The 22,822-nt window shown below is 31.8% G+C and overlaps 1 protein-coding gene and 1 long non-coding RNA gene across 2 annotated transcripts; one reads left to right on the top strand and one right to left on the bottom strand.

Annotated features, from left to right (window-relative positions):
* The first annotated feature begins 3,736 nt into the window (after nt 1-3,736).
* On the top strand, nt 3,737-13,298 carry LOC111921393 (eukaryotic translation initiation factor 3 subunit B). The gene is made up of 11 exons (XM_023916966.3): nt 3,737-4,036; nt 4,406-4,643; nt 4,741-4,887; nt 5,017-5,145; nt 5,237-5,365; nt 6,125-6,208; nt 6,305-6,429; nt 8,667-8,865; nt 10,047-10,567; nt 11,805-11,913; nt 12,863-13,298. The coding sequence occupies exons 1-11, from the start codon at nt 3,915-3,917 to the stop codon at nt 13,190-13,192; spliced, it is 2,133 nt and encodes a 710-aa protein (XP_023772734.1). The 5' UTR covers nt 3,737-3,914; the 3' UTR covers nt 13,193-13,298.
* Nucleotides 13,299-16,359: 3,061 nt separating this feature from the next.
* LOC122196141 (uncharacterized) lies at nt 16,360-17,184 on the bottom strand. The gene is made up of 2 exons (XR_006187374.2): nt 17,053-17,184; nt 16,360-16,860 (listed from the first exon to the last, which is right to left on the bottom strand). It is a non-coding gene; the product is annotated as an uncharacterized LOC122196141 (long non-coding RNA).
* Nucleotides 17,185-22,822: the final 5,638 nt, after the last annotated feature.

Below are 22,822 nucleotides of genomic sequence, written 5' to 3'. Positions count from 1 at the left end.
GAAAAATATTAATTAAAAACATATTTCTTTGATTCAAGAACCACACTATTGAACCCTCTTCCCCTTCCCTCCGTCCTTATGTTCCGTCGCAGGAAAATCTAACTCTTCTCGCCGGAAAAAAGCCGAACTCCACTGGAAAATACTAGATTCCACCAGAAAAAATCTCAAAAGCAAATAATCTATTGCAAATAAAAACTCCTTGGTTCTCCATGTTTGGATTTCTAAAAAAAAGTTAAAATTGAATTACATGTTAATTTGAAATCAGTTTCTTCATATTCTAAGTGACAGTGGTGGCTTATGTGGGAGTCGAGATCTGTATTTAAAGATGGTGGTGGGGAGAAGTTTATTCACCACGATTAAGCATAACACCAAGAGTTCCGCCAATTAATTGAAGGGTTCAAAACTTCACATATGATTCACCATGATCTTTAAAAAAAACCGACTACATAAATGATCGAACACTTGGTGGGGACCATAAAAAACAAGAACATCCTGATTAAGCATAACACCAACAATGGAAATCAAACTTTTTTCTAGGTTTTTTCTTGAGATGAAATACTCGATTAGTTGAGATTTAATCTCTTTTTCTACCTATCATCTATCTCATTCCAAGCTTCTCTTTGATCTCCTTTTACCACCCACTTACAATTCCAATTCCCAACTGACGAACTAGAAAAAACACAAAAACAACCCTGGAATCGTTCATGACTTTGAATTGCTAGGGTGAAATCCCCAAAACGAACCAGAAAAAACACAAACCCATAATCGCCGAAGTACATCTCATCTTCGTTACTGTTTCACAAAGCAATATCAGAACTTGATGAGTTTAGACTTAGAAAGAGAGTGAGTGAGAGAGTGAGAGAGATATAGATAGAGTGTATGTGTGTGTGACTGAGCATGTGAAACTTTTTAGTGAAGAGACGAGAGACGAGGGAGGAAGAAGAAGGGATGTGTCGGTGTGTGGAGGTGGTGGCGGACGAGAGCAACAAGGTAAAGGCAAAGGGGTTTGAGTAAGATCCAATCTTTAGGGATATGGTTAAGAATTAATGGCCCATATTTTATTTTATTTTGAATAAATTAATAAATTTAAAAAAGGAAAAAAAAAAGAATAAGGGTAAATTAGTCTTTTTAGAGTGGACAGGGACTAAACGTGTAACAAAAATATGAAGTAGGGATGATCCGAGTTAAAAAAAGTTCTTAGAGACCAAACACGCAGATTACCCTAAACCATAGGGACCATCCGTGTAATTTACCATATATATATATATATATATATATATATATATATATATATATATATATATATATAATCCAAAATATTATCCAATGTTCACGGTATTATCAAATGTTCTAGTTACTTTAATGTTAGTGACACTTTAAAAAATGAATTAATCATGATTTACTTTTTTTTTATTTGTAGGACTACGTTGACGCTTTAGATGAGAGATATGTGAGGGCATCGGTTCCACAATCTGAAGAAGCAAAATACATTGGTCGAAAGGGATATGCCACACAAAATATCATGAATGTTTGCGATTTTAATATGTTTTTTTTTACATTTGTGTTGGCCGAATGGGAGGGAACCACATACGACACAAGGATTTTCAATAAAGCCTTACGGAGACCGAAGCTTCATTTTCCACATCCAACGGGTGGTTAGTATAATTTTTTAATAATGAAAGTTGTATGTTTTTTATACTTGGTTGAAACATATAACAAATATTTGCTTTATATGCAGATAAATATTACGTTGTTGATGCTGACTACCTAAATACTACTAGAGAGTATCTTACTCCATATAAAGGTACGAACATTTGTTATCATTTATCAGATTTTCGACATGGATAGACTGTTGCAATGCGTAATCCTCGCAGGCCGGAATAGTCATTTAACTATCGCCTGTAACAACCCGGAATTTCAGGTATTGTTATATTTATGTTTTGGGTGTTTTAAGAGGGGACTCGGCGAGTTGGAGCCTAGACTCGCCGAGTAGGATCGCGGATCTGGTCGCGGGTTCGCAACTGGACTCAACGAGTCCGGATATGGACTCGGCGAGTCTGCGCTGTTTAGCGAAAACCCTAACCGTTCAGGTTTGGGACGTATATGAAGATTAACTGGGACTCGTCGAGTTGTTCTTCAGACTCGACGAGTTGAGTCGGGGTGGCCCCGCGATTCTTCCAGGAGAAAATCGTCGAGTCAAGGAGGATACTCGACGAGTAGAAAGGGAATCTTAGAGAACTGGTGAGGATGTCTAGACTCGCCGAGTCGCCCTAGCACTCGCCGAGTCAGGTCAGGTCTATCGTTGACCGTTGACCAGGGTTGACCTATGTTTGACCCCTTAGGGATAGTCAAACTTAGAAGATAAAAGTGTTAATAAGAGATGTATGATATTATAGGGAGATTATAGCTCGGCGGATCGAGTACGAGTGACTTCGGGATTTGCTAGCTTTCGACATTCACGAGGTGAGTCTTCTCACTATACTGTACCCGGAAGGGTTTGACTGTGTGACCGGAAGGTCAGATATGATATGTGATATGTGTGTTTTATGTGCTATGTATGATATATTTGATATGGGCCGGAAGGCGAATATGTTATGGGCCGGAAGGCGTTGTGTTGTGGACCGGAAGGTCGGCGTGGGTAGGACCGGAAGGTTTACCCAGCAGGGACGGAAGTACCCTGAGACACATGGACCGGAAGGTCAGGGCCTGGAAAGGCGTATGTGCGTAAGTTGTATATTGGGGAACTCACTAAGCATTTATGCTTACAGTTGTTATGTATGTGTTTCAGGTACTAGCGAGGACCGTGGGAAGGCGCCAGCGTGATCTGTACACAATGAAGGATGTTTTGTGATCTTGGGATTTAGATGACTTGTAATCTTAACATGACAATTGAAATGTTTATGCCTTGTTTTGAATGAAAATAACTTATTTTGAAATGAAAAATTTGTTTGAAAATTTACGGTGTTACATCGCCACTCATCATTACGTAATATCATTGGCCGGACTTTTGGAGTGTGGAAAGCTAGATGAGCTTTATTTAGAGATATACATGTTAATTACACATACGAGCACCAAGTATGGGTAGGTATGGATAGTGATAACATCAATGACAATCCATAACTATATAAGAAAGGTTGGTAGATTTGATAAAGCATTTAACAGGACACAACAATAATCTTATAATACGACTGGAGCTGGTAATAGTAATGAAACGAATGATGAAGGTACAAGTACACGTTGTATAAATGATAATGATATGTATATGACAGTGATACGAGATATGATTGCGGGAGAGATAACAAGATCATAAGGATAAATGTAATATGAAATTACATATGATTTTCTAAAGAATTTTTTTCAATGTGATTTATAATTTTGTATGAACATTATTTTTGAATGTTACCAAAAATTCATAAATTATGTAAAAAGAAATTATATTATATATTTTCTCAAAACAGATTGTAAAAAAATTTATAAATTTTATCCAAACAAATTGGCTCCTAAAAAATACTATATGTAAATAACTCTAGATAACCAACCATGTCATTTTTGGTTAATTTAACCCAAACACTTTTTTAAAACTTCCAACTCAATCAATCCTTTCAGACTTTTTAACTTCAAAATTAACATCCAAATATCCTGTTATGTTTTATTTAATTTTAAATTTAAAAGAAAATGTGGAATGTGTAGTGAAAATTTCGTCTCCACTTAAACATGAAGGGCCTCTTTGGTTCGTTTACAAAAGTAACGCTAAAAGTGGTGGTGATCTTCTCGACGCTACTAGTAGTACTCTACAGTTGCGCAGCTCCTCCGATCACAAGTTATCAGAAACCCTAAATCAAGCAATTGCAAAAGCGAAGCTTTGAACTCCTCTCGATTGCGGTTTTGTCGATCTAAAATAACATCGAGAAATCATGGCGGACGTGATGTCAATGGACGACATAAGAGCTGAAGCTGCTCGTTTAAACATCGATTTGTCGGCAGTTGATTGGAACTCTGTTCGGCTCCCTCCCGGTGAAGACTTTGGTATCAAAAGGTAGGGGAAGAAAACCTAATGACCCGATTATGCATTTATATTTTCGCAAGGTCGAGTATTTTGCACTACATGTTTTCAATGATTGAGTACACGAATCGTATGATCAAATTTGAGGTTGTCTTATGTATAATTGTACATTTCCTTAAAAAAGTTGAATACTTATATCTATTTAGTTATGCATTTGCATATGAAGTACATAGTTGCTTGAGGTTTTGCAGCTGAATGGGCATCTGCTCTTGTTTTGAGCTACTGAATACTTAAATATCTGTTACTTTGTGTGTGTTCTCTGTTCTGAATTTGAGTTTTTGTTATGAGTTTGTATGTTTCACTAAACAGCATGGGTAACGTTTTCTGTATTTGTATTTTCAGCGACGATGATGATCTTAACGAGGAAGATTCATTGGAATTTGATGCTGGATTTGGGAATATTATTGTTGTTGATAACTTGCCAGTTGTACCTCGTGAGAAATTTGAAAAGCTTGAAGGTGTAGTTCGTAAAATTTACAGCCAAATTGGGGTAATCAAGGAGAATGGGCTCTGGATGCCTGTAGAAGAAGACACTGGAAAAACTCGAGGTTATTGCTTCATTGAGTACAACACTCCTCAAGTATCTCCTTCACCCTTCTTTAATCCAACAATTCTCTATAAACCAATGTTTGAATAAACGAATCTTTTCCTTTTCTGTTGTTTTTTGCTTGTTGTAGGAAGCTGAGCTTGCTAAGGAGAAGACCAATGGATACAAACTAGATAGAGCACATATTTTTGCTGTCAATATGTTTGATGAAATTGAAAAGTTCATGAAAGTTCCAGACGAGTGGGCCCCTCCTGAAATCAAGCCATACACACCAGGGGTAAGTATTTGAATTATCTAGTTTATTGTTATGTGACAATGTGACGATGTTATATACTGAAGAAGAGCAGTTAATTTCTTTTTTACTAAATATCTTGATAAATAAACTGTATTTGGTGTATTATTGCAGGAGAATCTGCAACATTGGCTTACTGATGAGAAAGGTAGAGATCAGTTTGTTATTCGTGCTGGATCTGACACAGAGGTGTTGTGGAATGATGCAAGACAAGTGAAAGCTGATCCTGTTTACAAACGCCCTGTGAGTGGAAATCTTTTATCTTTTGCATTGTTTTTGTGTATTTCATTAAAACATGTTTTTACTTACAATTGAATTTATTAATTTTCTGCAGTTTTGGACTGAAAGTTTTGTGCAGTGGTCTCCATTGGGTACCTACTTAGCCACAGTCCACAGGCAGGGTGCTGCTGTGTGGGGTGGTGCCACCACATTCAACCGCCTAATGCGTTATGCTCATCCACAGGTTGGTTATGGTTTAGGTTTGCTCTAGAGTTAAATGCAAGAAATAGCAATTTAGTTTCATATATTTGTTTATAAGTGAATCCTACTTTCATTTAATCCTATTTTAACATTATACTCTAAGAGGTTGTTTGGGATTTCATTTTGAACTTTAAAAGGACTTATTGACTTATGATGGTGAGAAAATGAGTTTTTAAAAAAGTGTTTGGATTAGCTTTTATGGTGGGAAAAGTCAATAAGTCAATAAGTTGTTTTTTAAAAAGTGTTTGTCTTAGCTTATACATGTTATAAGGGGTATTTGTGTTCTACAACCCAAAAAGTTATAAGAAGTTTTGAAAAGTTAGAAATCCTAACTTATTGAAATCTTCTTTTTGAAGGGTTAATGAGAAGCTATTTTGAAAGTCTTTTTTATATTGCCAATAAGTCAATAAGATCTTTTAGATGAAATCCCAAACACCCTCTAAGAAATCTATCCAGTTATAGCAATGCCATCCAAATGCAAGTACTTTACAATGCTATATTTGGTTAAATTTTCAAAAAAAAAAAACATTATATTTCATCGATAGTTTTACCATTTAACAGTATTACTTTATTTTCTTCAATCAAACTATAAAAGTTACATACATTTGTCCAATTTAACCATTTTCACCTGTTATAGACTTATATCAGGTTTCAAAATAGTTGATTTGGAAAAATAAAAGAAGGATGCAATAATAATTAATAAACAAATAAATTAGGTTTTGAAATTGTTCTGTTGAATTAGGTTAAACTCATTGATTTCTCACCTGGTGAGAAATATTTGGTCACATATAGCAGTCATGAGCCAAGCAACCCCCGTGATACACATGTAAGAATCATATTATTTTATCTTTTTTTTTTTTTAAAATTTTCTTTAATTATAACAATGTTTTTTTGGTTAACTTTAATTATTTGTAATAATCAGAGGGTAGTGCTGAACATATTTGATGTGAGAACTGGAAAAGTAATGAGGGATTTTAAAGGAAGTGCTGATGAATTTGCAATTGGTGGAACTGGAGGTTTTACTGGAGTCTCATGGCCTGTTTTCAGGTATGTGTATTTGAAGGATTGAGAATTATGGAATGGAATTGTTGATTCCATTCCAATAAAAATGTGATTCCTTTTATCATGTTAAAGTTTTCATTCCTTGGAGGTTTTTCGTTTTAATTCCATGGAGTGAAGAATTGCAATATAACCTTATTTTTATTAATGCAATTTCTAATAACACCAATCTTAGTTATAAAGTTCTATGATTTAAATTAAATCACAGTTTATTTATTAAAAGTACTTAGAAAAAATATTTTTCTTTGTAAACTTACTAGTTGTGAGAGTGAGACCCTTGTATTACTCGGGTTTATTAAAAAAAAAGTTAAATATGAAGGTCTAAGTTTGAATTTATAAGGAAAATTAGAAAAATATTGGATTATTGAAATTAAAGTGCTCATTTCTTTTTCGAATTTAAATAAATAAACAAAGGAAATAACTGAGCTTTATTTTAGAATTTTTAAATTAGAAGAAAAGTTGCATTAATGAAATTGGTATCCATTTCTTATTATATTTATTACAATTATTACATTAAAATACTACATGAAATTTAATAAAATGGAAAAAACCATGAAATGACATGTGGAAAAAATTTAATTTAAAATAACTACAAAATGAATGAGGGACATGTGGCAAAAAGATTTTTTTATATATTAGAGTAGATTTTGGTTGAGTTAATGCCATAAAAACCCTGAAGTTTTCAGGTTTTTGTCAGTTTTACCCGAAGTTGAATTTTATGTCCGTTTTTACCCTCACATTTTCCAAAAAATGTTTGGTTTTACCCTTTTACCGTGATGACAGGTTTTCCAGGTTACCATTATATTAACTTTGCAAAAAAACCCTTAAGTTTATGCGTTTTTTTTTTTTTTTAAATTTTTACGCTTAAGTTTATAATTTTTTACGCTTTTACCCTAAGTATTTTTTTTTCATACCATACGTATTTATGTAGAAAAAGTTGTATTTATATACGAAAAAATGTTAAATTAAATATTGTATTTACATTCTTTTTTTAATGTTATTTCTTTATATATATAGTTCTAAAAACATATTAATTTGTTTTTTTTTTTTTACATTTTAAATGGTTTAACCAGGCAAAACACACACACACACACACATATATATATATATATATATATATATATATATATATATATATATATATATATATATATATATATATATATATAAAGAAAGAAATAACAATTAAAAAGAACGTAAATTCAATATTTAATTAAACATTTTTTCGTATATAAATACGATTTTTCTTCATGATTACGTATAATATGAAAAAAAATTACTTAGGGTAAAAGCATAAAAAAATTATAATTTTAAGGGTAAAAACGTGAAAAACTGTAAAGTTAAGGGTTTTTTTTTGCGAAATTAATGTAATAGTAACCTGGAAAACCTATTATCACCAGTAAAAGGGTAAAACCGAACATTTTTTAAAAAATGTGAGGGTAAAAATGGACATAAAATTCAAAATTTGGCAAAACCGACAAAAACCTGGAAATTTAAGTGTTTTTATGGCATTAACCCATTTTGGTTTTATTGAGCTTTTATTTTATTTAAAATCTTATTTTTATAAATAAGTAATTCAAGAACTATAATTAAATAACAATATAGCAGAATTTAAACCATACATAATATTACATAACATATGATATAAAAATTCAAAGGAATATTCATTCGAGTCATGATAAGTATAATGACTCATTTCATTTCTTATTCCATTCTATCTTATCCAAACAAACCCTAGATTTTCTAATAACACAAATCTTTCTTATATAGTTCCACAATTTTTATTAACATACAATTTCATTATTAATAAATTTGTAGAAAATAATTTTTAGTATAAACTTATTTTGGTTTTATTTACCTTCTATTATACACAAAATCTTATTTTTGTGAATAAGAATATGATGAATTATAATTAAAATAACAATATAGCAGAATTCAAACCATACATAATATTACACTACACATGATATAAAAAAATTTGAAGAAATATTCATTCATTCATTCATTCCAGTCATGATAAGTGTAATGACTCATTTCTTATTCCATTTCTTTCTTATAAAATAAATCTTTCTTATAAAGTTCCACAATTTGAGTAAATTTACAATTTTATTGTTAATAAATTCTTAGCTATCTTATCCAAAACAAACCCTAGAAAGTCAAGTCTTACATATTATTTTATCCTGTTCTTGTGTGTTGATGATGTGGACATGTTTGTACTTTTGCAGATGGGGTGGAGGCAAAGAGGACAAGTACTTTGCTAGAATGGGCAAAAATGTAATTTCAGTTTATGAGACAGAGACCTTCAGTCTAATTGACAAGAAATCCATCAAAGTTGAAAATGTTATGGACTTCAGTTGGTCTCCTACTGATCCTATTTTTGCACTCTTTGTTCCTGAACTTGGTGGAGGAAATCAACCTGCAAGAGTAAGTTCATAATTGGAATCCAAGATTCCATTCCTTAGTTTGTTTCGGAATTCAATTCCATTGGAATCCTCCAAATTCCATGTTTGATGGGTTTTGATAATTCCTAGAGTAAAGTGGAAGGAATCCAATCCAATCCAATTCCATTCTTCACTTGTTACTATAAAGAACAAAATACCAATATTACGTATATTTGAAAAAATAAAAATAAAAATTCAGTTATTTATATTTTACAATAATCAACACACGTTAAAATATAATAAAGCTTCAAGAATCATCAAAATTTTAGTGTTAATCTAAAAGAAGACCTTATATTTTGTGTTTTTTCTGGCTTAAACCTTATCTTTATTTTTTGCCTGAAAAAGACCTTGTATTTTTTCATTTTTTTTTTCGAAAAAGCCCTCAACTTTTTTTTTCTAGAAAAAACCCTCAGATTTCTAAATGCTTCCAAATAAACTCTCAACTTTTTTAGTTTTTCTCGAAAAAAACCCTCACATTTTACAATTTTTTTTGGCAAAAAATGACTTAAAGGGCCAAATCAAAAAAAATACAAGGTCTTTTTTAGGCAATGAGATTAACCTGTTTTTTCCGCGTAAAACCTTATCTTTATTTTTCACCTTAAAAAGACCGATTTTTTCATTTTCCCCAAAAAACCCTAAACTTTGTATTTTTTCCAAAAAAAACCCTCAACTTTTTTAGTTTTTCTTTTAAAAAAACCCTACATTTTACAATTTTTTTCGGAAAAAACGGATATTATGCAGAGAAGTCCTATTATTTTGGGAAAATTTTCGATAAAGTACTATTTATTTTTTTGAACAGAAAAGTCCCATTATTTTGAGAAAATCATATACTCTGTCATTTCCTATTAAAATACAAAAAAAAGACTTTTTTGTTAATTTGGGCAAAAAGTTAAATAACCGGGACTTTTCTAGTTCAAAAAAAGAAAAGATTTAATTCTTTATAAATTTTTTTCCCAAAATAATAGAACTTCTCCGCATAAAACCCGGAAAAAAAAAAAACCAAGTTGAGGGTTTTTTTCCGAAAAAATAAAAAAATACAAGGTCTTTTTCAGGCAAATGTCCAAAATATAAGGTCTTCTATGAGACTAACCCTAGACAAATAATTCAAACTACATTACTATTTCTCCAATTTCCAACACGCCTACGTGGCATTCCCATTGCCAGGTGTCACTTTTCCAAATCCCAACCAAACAAGAACTCCGCCAAAAAAACCTCTTCTCCGTCAACGACTGCAAAATGTACTGGCAATCCACCGGCGACTACCTCGCAGTCAAAGTTGACCGCTACACCAAAACCAAAAAATCCACCTACACAGGATTCGAGCTCTTCAGAATCAAAGAACGCGATATTCCAATTGAAGTCTTTGAACTTGACAACAAAAACGATAAAGTAATTTCATTTGCATGGGAGCCCAAAGGTCACAGATTTGGTGTCATACATGGGGATAATCCAAGACCCGATGTTAGTTTTTATTCAGTCAAAGGTGGGAAGGTGGTGAAGCTTGTGACACTTAAGCAGAAACAGGCGAATGGGATGTTTTGGTCGCCAGGTGGCAGGTTTGTAATTTTGGCTGGGTTGAAAGGGTTTAATGGGCAGTTGGAGTTTTATAATGTTGATGAGATGGAAACTATGGCGACTGCTGAACATTTTATGGCTACTGATATTGAATGGGATCCTACTGGAAGGTATTTTTTTTTTATTTTTTTTAATTTTTTGTATTTCTCAAATATTTGGTATTAGGATATGTTTGACACAACTATAACTACCTAGATTAGTGTTTCAATGAGCTTTTTTTTTTTTAGTTATTTATTCTCTTTCAGATTTACTGTTTATTACTTATAAAATAACTCAATCTTCTACTTGCTTTTTTATGTCATTTTGGATATTTTAGTTAACATAATCTAAAAAAAAAAACTTTATATTGTGTGTTTTTTTCTGGATTAAACCTCAAATTTATTTTTTGCCTGAAAAATGTAAGGTTTTTTTTTCGAGAAAAACTAAAAAAGTTGAGGGTTTATTTGGAAGCATTTAGAATGTTAAGGGTTTTTGTCGGGAAAAATAAAAATAAAAAGCTGAGGGCTTTTTTGGAAAAAATGAAAACCCTCAAATTTGTTTTTTGCCTGAAAAAAACCATGTATTTTTTCATTTGTCCTGATTTGGTCCTTTTAGTCATTTCTTGCCAAAATAAATTGTAAAATGTATGGTTTTTTTTTGAGAAAAACTAAAAAAGTTGAGGGTTTATTTGGAGGCATTTAGAAGGTTGAAAGTTTTTTCTTTCGGAAAAAAATACAAAGTTGAGGGCTTTTCTTGTAAAAAATGAAAAACCGCATTTTTATTTTTCGCCTGAGAAAAAGTACATGTCCTTTTATGTCATTACTTATTTTACATATTTCAGGTCTATTATCTGCTAGTTTTATCAAATGTTATATTTTATCAGCTAGCTGATAGCTGAAAAGCTAGTTGCTAGTTGATAAAAGTGATGTTTATAAAAACTAGCTGAAATATGTAAATGACATAAAAGGGCATGTGGAAGATTGATTGATTTTATAAGTTAAGTAATAAAGGGTACATTTTGGAAAAATTAAGAAAAAGGTCAATAGGCTCATTCGAATGCAGCTTAAAAAAAGCTAGCTTATAAGCTACATTTTGGTTTGTCAAACAAGACAACCTAAAAAAGCTTAAAAAATAAGCTAAACATAGCCTGATATGTTTTTTTTTTTATAACTTTATAAATCTTGTTATTAGATAGTTATAACCAAAATAAATGATTCGGTTAATGAAAAAAACATTTTACTAAATAAAAATAATTAATTTAGGTATATATAATTAATTGATATGAATTTTTATTTATAACAAATATTACATTACTAAAATGAAGTTATTAACCAACTCATTTATTTTTTTTGATGTTTTTTTTAAAAGGTATGTTGCTACTTCAGTGACTTCAGTTCATGAGATGGAAAATGGGTTCAACATATGGTCATTCAATGGGAAGCTGCTTTACCGAATTTTAAAGGATCATTTCTTCCAGGTAATTTCTTCATCTCTTATATGTGCAAAAGACGAAAATGCCCTCATCTTTTTATCATGAACATTAGTCTTATACAATTCTTGTAATGTCCGGTCCTGTCCCACCAAAAAATGTGGGACCACAATCTCTTGTTTGTGCAAAAGACATAAATGCCCCTTTTATCATTGTCAGTGTAAAAGACATAAATGCCCTTCTCACCTTTGCCACTAAAAAGTGCTCTACAAAAAGATTGTCCAGTCACAATCACATCATGTCAATCGTATAATATAAACAATGTCAGACAATGACCTAATTACTTGTTTGTGAAAAAGACATAAATGCCCTTTTCATTCTCTCAACATAGGAAATAGCCCTAAAAAAGCTTATCTGTTATGTCAATGCGAGAACAATTGAATTTTTTGTCGCACCCTTGAAGGTGGAATTGAACATCGACTCAAAAGACATAAATGCCCTTCTCACCTTCTTCACTAAAAAAAGCTCTAGAAAGCTTCATAAATGCCAATTTTAGGTTAACAAGCCAAACCATTTGAGACATTGACTCGGTAGTTTGTTTGTGCAAAAAGACATAAATGCCCTTCCATTCTCTTAAAGTAAGAAATAACCCTAAAAAAACTTATCCCTTATGTCAATGCTATAAAAATTATTTTTTTTTCGTGCCACTCTTGAAGGTGGAATTGAACATCGACTCAAAAGACATAAATAACCTTTTTATGTGTAAAAGACATAAATGCCCTTTTAACTAAAAAGAGCTCTAGAAAGCTCCTTATATAATGACTCAATTGCTTGTTCGTGCAAAAGACATAAATGCCCTTTTCATCCTCTCAACATTGGAAGTAACCTCGGTTATGTGCCAACGATAAAAGGTGGAATTGGACACGGACTGAAAAGACGAAAATGCCCTTGTCATTGATATAATATAATAAAATATTATTTGATTTGATTGTTGCAGTTCTTGTGGAGACCAAGGCCACCATCTTTCTTGAGCCCCGAAAAAGAGGAAGAAATATTGAAAAACCTAAAAAAATACAGCAAAAAATACGATGTACAAGATCAAGACATCTCAGTGTTATTAAGTGAACAAGATCGTGAAAAGAGAAAACAATTGAAGGAAGAATGGGAAAAATGGGTGAATGAATGGAAGAAACACCATGAAGAAGAGAAAATGGAGAGAGAAATGTTGAGAGATGGAGAAGCTAGTGATGTGGAAGAGGAATATGAAGCTAAAGAAGTTGAAGTCGAAGAATTATTAGATGTTTCTGAAGAAATCCAAGATGTGTAAGTCTGAAAATGGGATTTTTGCTAAGATGTGTGTGTGTTTTTTCTAGTTTCGTGGAAATAAACTTTGTTAAAATTATACTAAATTTGCATAAAATTATTGTGGTTAATGGTTACTTTAAAAAAAAAAAAAATAGAAAAACCACTCATTTCGAAAAGCCTTTAAACAATCTAGTTTTTAAGTTCTAACCATTAAGGTGAGAATGGTGAAGTTTTGTTACCAAAACCAAAAGTAAGACAGAAGATTTTGATTTTTTACTTTGGAAACTATCAAATTATCGGTGTTATTATTATTATTTTTTTTAATAAAAACACAAATATTAAATTGTTCCTATTTTAACCTCCCCTTCTCCCCCTGAAAATATTAAATTGATGAATTAGTTTTTCAAAAAGGATTCAAATGCGGTGATTATACTTAATATAAAATTTTATGACGATGGTGATGATAGATGAAAATTCATAGCTTTAAATTATAAGGACGCTCTGATACCAAATTTTTTCAAATGCGAGAATAAAATGATGAATAAGATTTTTATATATAAGCTCTTAAAGAGCCAATTACACACTAAATCCAACATTACACACTAAATCCAACATGACAAACTATTCACACTATTGACCCTTACACTATTATATGTCTTATAAAGTTATGTTACGTTACATTAGTAATTATTACTAATGGACAAACATTTTATGTCACACTTTATAATTATTATCCTACTGATAAGTTAGAATAGTAACTATTACTTTATGGACAAACACTTTATGTCACACTTTATAATTATTATCCTTTCGATAATTTTTTATAACGACAATAATTATAATTACCAAAACTACAACGATACGAAAATATTAAATTCATAAATTAGTTTTTCTAAAAGGATTCAAATACGATGTTGGTAATTGTGATTACAATTAATACTAAATTTTATGATGATGGCGATGATATAATTACGAAAACTACAATGATACGAAAATATTAAATTCATGAATTAGTTTTTCTAAAAGGATTCAAATATGATTGTTGATAATGGTGATTACAATTAATATTAAATTTTATGATGATGGTGATGATTCACAAATAATAACGATGAAAATTCGTAGTAAAAATTTTCAAACTAAATGACGCGATAATAAAATGATGATGGATAAGATTTTTATACCTGAATGGTCCATTAGATGACATGGATACTGAGGATAAACTCTGCTATTCAAAAATTAAAAAAAATTTCAATAGAGATAAAACGTTGAGAGGATACTCAAGTTTTAAACACAAATCACTCAGATTTATTCATTACGGGCAAAGCCCTATATACAGGCTCTTAAAGAGCCAATTACACACGGAACCATTACATTATTGCAATCGTATGATTGCAAGATGGTAAACTATTTACACTATTATAGGTCTTACACATTTTATGTCACATTACATTATTACTAACTGACATACACTTTATAATTATTATCCTACCGACACTATTTTTTTGTGGTTGTTGGTGCGGAGTATAATGATAATATTTGTAATTTTTGTTGTAGCTGATTTTCTTCATGTTTTACTGCTTCTAGCTGTTTTGTTGTAGTTGATTTTCTTCATGTTTTGCTATGTCATTATTTTCGCTTTTTATGTACCCGAGATAGGGATGAACTTGATGTAATTGCAATTACCACCGAATCAACCGGCCACGTCAATAATCTTCTTGTAATTTATAGCGACAAAAGCCTAGTAGATACATTCGAGGCCCTGTTTGATATGGCATCTGACTGAGTCAGGTCAGACATAAGGTGTTTGATAGACAAAATCTTGGCGTCTGACTTGGAAAGCAATGTCTGACTGAGAAAGAAGTTGGGAGTTGGCTGACTGAGAAAGAAAACAAGGCTTTCCAATAGTATCATTGGCTTGGATAAAAATTCGCAACTAATGAAGGCTACAAGAATAGAACTTGGGTCTCCCTTGTAGAAGCAATGGTGTTTACCAGCAAGCTAAAGAGTTTTTTGTGTTTTATGTTTCAAATAATATATTTAATGTCTATTATGGTGGAGGTTTTTGTATAAATTATTATTATTATTATTACTATTATTATTATTATTAATGTCTATTATTATTATTATTATTATTATTATTATTATTATTATTATTATTATTATTAATGTCTATTATTATTATTATTATTATTATTATTATTATTATTATTATTGTAATATTGCATAGAAACGTGTATAGCATCAGGGTAAAATGGTCATTTTACACCAGTCAACACATTCGGTCAGATTTTCAATCAAACAACATGATTTCTTACTTAGTCAGAATTTCTTACTCAGACAGACCTTTCTCAGTTAGCACTTTCTCAGTCAGCAACTATCAAACGGGGCCTGAGTTTGTGTGTAACTAAAATCTTGTTTGTAGAAGCTCGACCTTCTCAAATGTGATAATAAAATGATGATGAATAAGAGTTTTATACCTGAATGGTGCGTCAGAATATTTTTTGATCTTTGGATGATATGGATACTGATGATAAAATTTGCTATTCAGAAATTAAAAAAAATTCAACAAAGATAAAACGTTGAGAGGATACTTAAGTCTTATACACAAATCACTCTAATTTGTTCATTACGCGTAAGAATATTTTTTGATCTTTGGATGATATGGATACTGATGATAAAATCTGCTATTCAGAAATTAAAAAAAATTCAACAAAGATAAAACGTTGAGAGGATACTTAAGTCTTATACACAAATCACTCTAATTTGTTCATTACCGGCAAAGCCCTATATATAGGCTCTTAAAGAGCCAATTACACACGAAACCTTTACATTATTGCAAATGGTATGATTGCAAGATGACAAACTATTTACACTACTGACCCTTACACTATTATAAGTCTTACAAACATTATGTCACATTACATTAGTATTAATCGACAAACACTTTATGTCACATTACATTACAATTAATATTAACATTTTTGACGATGGTGATGATACACAAATAATAACAATGAAAATTCTTAGTAAAAATTTTCAAACTAAATGATGCGATAATAAAATGATGATGGATAATATTTTTATACCTGAATGGTGCATTAGATGATATGGATACTGAGGATAAACTCAGTTATTAAAAAATTTTAAAAAATTTCAACATAGATAAAACGTTGAGAGGATACTCAAGTCTTAAACACAAATCACTCTGATTTATTCATTACGGGCAAAGCCCTATTTATAGGCTCTTAAAGAGCCAATTACACACCAAACCTTTACATTATTGATTATTGCAATTGTATGAACTCAATATGACAAACTATTTATACTACTGATCCTTACACTATTATGGATCTTACAAACTTTATGTCACATTACATTATTACTAACCGACCAACACTTTATGTCACACTTTACAATTATTATCCTACCGGCACTATTTTATGTCACACTTCTGTTGGATTTTTTTGTGGTTGAGCTGCTAGCTGCTTCTTCCTTTGGTGCAGAGTATAATGATAATATTTGTAATTTTTGTTGTAGCTGATTTTATTCACGTTTTACTGCTTCTAGCTGTCTAAGTAGAGAGTCTTTTTTTTCCTACTTTTGTTTGAGTTGATGTTGTATTTGCTTCATGATGGCTTTCATTCTCTCGTAAGTGTGTCTGCTATGTGATTATTTTATCTTTTTATATACCTGAGATAGGGATGAAATTGATGTCATTGCAATTGCCACCAAATCAATCGACCACGACAATAATCTTCTTGTAATTTATAGCGCCAAAAACCTAGTAGATACTTTGAGTCTGTGCGTAACTCAAATGTTGTTTGTAGAAGCTCGATCTTCTCAAACGCGATAGTAAAATGATGATGGATAAGAGTTTTATACCTGAATGGTGCGTCGAAATAATTTTTGATCTTTGGATGATATGGATACCAATGATAAACTCTATTATTTAGAAATTTTAAAAAATTTCAATTGAGATAAAATGTTGAGAGGATACTTAAGTCTTAAACACAAATCACTTTGATTTATTCATTAGGGACAAAGCCCTATATATAGGCTCTTAAAGAGCCAATTATACATGAAACCTGTACATTATTGTAATTATTGCAATCGTATGATTGCAGACAAACTATTTACATTATTGACCCTTACACTATTATAGGTGTTACAAAATTTATGTCTCATTACTTTATTACTAACCGACAAACATTTTATGTCACATTTTATAATTATTAATCACCCCTAGTGTATATGCTAGAAGGCGTGTTTAGTCCGCATTATCAAAAATTAACTCAGATCGTCCCTCATTTGGTGGTGATGTTTTGGTCTTTCCAGATAGTTAGGGAGACAAAAGAAATGTAAGGAAAGAAAAGGGGGAGGGGTGGGTAGGTGTATATATTTTTTCTTTTTTTATTAATTGAAAAATGATAAAACAAATAGAGAAATTAAAACACAAATTGTAAAGGGTAAAATAGTTTTTTTATTTCTGGAGGGATGAAGTTTGCAAAGTTAAAACAAACGACGGACGATCCGAGTTAATTTTTGAAAATAAAGACTAAACATGCTTTCTGACATGTTCACGAAGGACGATTGATGTAATTACCCAAAAAAGGACATTTTTGTAAACCGAAAAACTAACGATTTAGTTTTTATTATTTAGAAAAATCACTTTTTCGTGGTTTAGTTTGATTTCCGTACCTAAAAACCAAAAAAATGAAGAAATACTCAATATCTTGTCATTTTATGTGTATATGTAATTGATTAAGTGTTTTAAAAGTTAAATAATTGTTATGATTTTACAATTTTTATTGAGAATTAAAATAATAACCATGTGTTGGTCTAGTGTGTTATTATATTTTAGAAAGTTATGTGTTTTAGCATTGTTAATGAAGAAACCTAATAAAAAAAAACAAAAAACCAAGGAAAATGAAAAACTAAAACGAAAATACTTGTAACTTGACTTCTAATGACTCAATATGAAGATGATATATATATATATATATATATATATATATATATATATATATATATATATATATATATATATATATATATATATATATATATATAGAAAAAAAACCCTAAAAATCATAAAAATATATAAAAAAAATACTTAGAGATCACAATTTTTTTTAACTTTATATATACAAAAATCACAGGTTTTTTTAATATGAAGATATATATATATATATATATATATATATATATATATATATATATATATATATATATATATATATATATATATATATATATATATATATATATATATATATATATATATATATATATATATATATATAATGGCAAATCCAATTACTCCTAAACTATTCCTTAAAGTCCACCTATGTCCTAGATGAAACTTGAACATTCAACCTCAAGGAGAGAAGACAACACTTAAATTCCAGCTATGTCCACGGCGGGACATAAACGATAAATCAAAATTCAAATCAAATACTTGATGATAACACTAACTTTGTAAACTCTCGTTCCCGAGTTCATTTTAAGGAGAGAAAAGAAATGAAATAAGTGGAAGTAAGAGGAAAGTAAAAGAAATTGATGTTCCTGAGTTTCACTAATGGAAGGAAGTGGAAAGAAATAAAAGGATCACATTTCTCCTAACTTTCCTTCCGATGTGGAAGGATTCGGAGAAAAAGAACATAATGTTTAATTTTCCGTCCACTTCACACAAAAGTCGATTTTTGTTTCCTTTCTTTTCTCTTCTTTTCTTTTCTTTGCTGCAACTCGGGAACGGGTACTAAAAGTCGCCTCATTTCATTATATTGAGCAATATTTATGGATTTTGCTCAATTAATTGAACAATAATTATTAAAAACTTTATTCTATTTTTTAGAAAAACCTAACATCTAGGGAAGCGGCGATTGACGATTGCCTTTAATTGCCGGTGACTATTCCAGCAGGTAAAGAGTATTGTACTTTCACATTCGACATGAAGGATAGATGGATGGGCGGTGAATCATGGTCTGGAGCTCGACACCATGCAACAACTTTTACACGTCAAAGGGCAACCCAAGTAAGCCTCGATCTCAACCATGTAAGTGTCGATGTTCAATCGTTCTATGTTATGAATTTCCCTGATTATGTGTTACCCAATGATCTATGGAGGGTTTTTTTCATGTTTAGTCAAGGTAGTAGATGGATGGGCGGTGAATCATGGTCTGAAGTTTGACACCATGCAACAACTTCTACACGTCAAAGGGAAACCCAAGTATGTCTGGATCTCAACCGTGTAAGTGTTGATGTTCAATCGTTTTATGTTATGAATTCACTGATTATGTGTTACCCAATGATCTATGGAGGGTTTATTCATGTTTAGGCAAGGTAGTAGATGTGTTTGTCTCTAAAAGATTGTCTCAGATTGGAAAAATGGTTTGGATTTATTAGGTTTTCGACTATTACCAATGTTGAGAATATGGTGTAACAATTATGTGATACTTGGTTTGGGTATCATAAATTATTTGCTACTATCCCAAGGTTTTCTTCTAAGGGTTCTTTGACTCAACGTTCCTTTCCTTCTAAAGTTGAAAACAAGAGGTTCCTGCGAACTCGTATGCTAGTGTTGTGAGGGGCGTTTTCCTTGAATAATAGGGCTAAACGTTCAGAGGAGAATTTCATTGAAATTAATCAAGTGATTTGGAGATTCGTTATGTGGGTGGTCTTTGGGTTTTAGTTAAATTCAAATCCAAACATGCTTGCAAATGTTTTTTTGGCTAATGATGCTCTAAATCGTTTTGAATAAAAAAAACCATGGGATAGGAATTTTGTGCCTTCGAAAAGGATTATTTGGTTTGATGTGGAAGGTCTTCCTTTAAAAGCATGGAGTAAGGACGCTTTTCAAAAAATCCTTGCAAGATGGTGTACAATTGTTCATATTGATGATGATCTTAGGGAATATATTTATAAGAATGGTGTATGTGTTTTGACTACATGTCAAGACATTATTTATGATGTTGTAAAGGTATGTGTGGATGATTCTTTCTTTAGTGTTTAGGTTAAGGAGGCTCCTGGTTGGACTCCTTTCCCACCTGGAGGTTTTAAAAGTGGGGTAAATGCTAGTGATGGAATTGGTAATAATGTAGACAAGGGGAGTGTTCACTCATTTCAGAAAAAGAAGATGATAATAAGTTTCAAGAAAAAGCAACACTTGGTGCACATAACAGGAATTTAGTTCATTTCTAGAAGAGCACTGCTGCTACTCTTAATGATACAGATCATCCAAAAACTCCAATTGCTGCTGAGGTTACGGAGGTTTGTTGTTCAGAGGCCGATCCATCAGAAACAACTCCTGCTATCGTGTTTGCTGCTATGGCAGCTCTTATAGCAGTTGTTCTTCATACTGCTGTTCTATAGGTTTCTACCCCTATTTTTCCAGCTGTAACTCTCGGTGTTGATTCTTTTGTGAAGGAGGCTACGGGTTCGGTTAAACTGGTGGGATTTTCGTGTCGGTCTGGAAGATTGTCGGGTGTAGATTTGTTTGAAGATGCTTTGTCACACCTATCTAGTTTTACAAATCAAATTCATACCACTTTTGGTGGAAGTAAATGTACATTAGATGGGTTGTTTACTAATGATTGTCATAAAGATGAGTTTGATAAAACATTTAAAATGGGAGAGATTATTGGTTATGATATGAGTGGGTGTAAGAATCGAGTTTCTGATTTCTTTTGAAGGACAATATGATAGAAGTGGGTATCCATGAATTGTGTTTTGATAAACATTCAACGAGCGGGTAACTTAGATAAAAGGACGTGGGTGAGATCCTTATGTCATAAGCAAAAGGTTAATTTTTTTTTTTTTTGTGATTCAGGAAACAATATTAGAGGAGGTTGGGTCGAGAATTAATATTTTTTTGGGCTCTTTGAAAAAAAAACCATTTATTAAGCTTTAATGGGCCGAGAACTATTAACGGGCCAAACCAAAAATCGGGCTACTCCTCTTGGGCCACTCTTTTGGGCCGAGGACCCCTCTTGGGTCGGTTACCCCATTTAAAAAAAAAGATGGATTAAGCTAAGCAAGCCACCTCACATTTGCACCACAAATAACAATGCAAATTACATTGTATACATCTAGGAGGAGATAATATCCAACATATTTCCATGCACTTCGTTCTCCTCTCTCTTCCCTAAAACTCAGCCAAATGCATTCCCCTCCCCACAAGTCACTTCAATTTTCACTCTCTCTTCTCATTTTCTCTCAACATTCAACACTTCTCTCATCTTCTTTCTTCAAAATTCGTGAGTTGTGTGTGTCCTTCTAAGGAGTTTCCTTCAAAGATCATAAGCTTGGTAAGTGATAAGTTAAAATCCCTTGTTATGTTTCAAGTTTATGTAAGATCTTACCCCTTACTCTCTTGTCTTCTTGATTATGGATCTTAGAACCACCACTATTTCGAAATCTCTCCAAGAACTCAAGCTAGGTTCAAAGTTTCCCATTCTTCTTCATCTACATCTTGAAAATGCCAAGGTGAGCTTCATACCCCACTATTTTTCATGTTTTCATACTCTTGGGGGGGGGGGGGGGGAGGGGGGGGGATGCAAGTCAAAGTTTTGGTTAACCATTAGACAATTGCATGGACCATTGTGTTATGTGTTTAACTTTTGGGTTATTACTTGAACATGAAGTTTATCACATAGATCTTCATCAAATATATGAGAAAAGTATGTGTTATCATATATATTACATGTAAACCAGTAAATGTGGGTTATATACTTAGATATAGCAAAAACGAGTGTTGTACTGAAACATGCTTAACCTAAACTTAACCAAGAGCTTTCAACAAAAAAGTTATATTTTATACATGGACTGTTTTGACCACCTTGAATGTAATATGTTTCAAAACTGTTTTACATGAAAATGGTTTAGGTTTATACCTTTCAAATGACTACTTTCACGCATTCATACGATTTTTCAATAATTTTTGGCGATTTTTACAAAAAATGCCTACCATTTCAGGAATAATCTTGGACCAGTTTGTGAAGATGAAGAATTCACACTGGTTTGATGCCATTAAAAATTATGAGAAAAATTGTCAACAAAGTAGACTCAATTTCCAAACTCCCAGAGTTTATGGGTCCAAATTTCTACTTACAATGATTTTTCTATAATTTTTCTAAAAACTGGGATAGAAAAGCCAAAAACAAGAAAATTGTTTTAACTTATTAAAAGTGCTTATATTTGTGTTTAGATGTAAGTCTTAAAGGTTGTAACCTTTTGAAAACACCTAGAGATGATAACTTGTAGGTGCCTATACACTTTATCATATGAATATTTTTAATTACACTAGATATACTCAAGTTGTTTTACAAGAAAGAGAAGTCATAGTTTACGTAAATCTGTTAAGGCTCTTGTGAGACTCTCCTTTAGTCGTACCTACCTAGAGTCTGTGGTAAGTCCTGTTAGTTATAACCAGAGTTTCCTGGAGGGAGACCGGGAGTTTGTGTATAGATCTATACGGGCTTGACATCCCAAACCTGAGCTGTTCGCTACAGCTAGACTAGGCTAGTCTAGGGTGACAAATATCTTCTACGAAACCGACGCCTGAAGAGCGTCAAGACAGACACTCCTTCATATTAGTATGGTTATAGTGACTCACATAGGGAATAACATCACCATTTTGGTTTACGGGAAGCTT

The sequence above is a fragment of the Lactuca sativa genome, chromosome 1 (assembly GCF_002870075.4).
Source record: "Lactuca sativa cultivar Salinas chromosome 1, Lsat_Salinas_v11, whole genome shotgun sequence".
Classification (NCBI taxonomy): domain Eukaryota; kingdom Viridiplantae; phylum Streptophyta; class Magnoliopsida; order Asterales; family Asteraceae; genus Lactuca; species Lactuca sativa.
The sequence above is the reverse complement of the archived record's forward strand: the minus strand, read 5'-3'. Positions and strand labels throughout refer to the sequence as shown.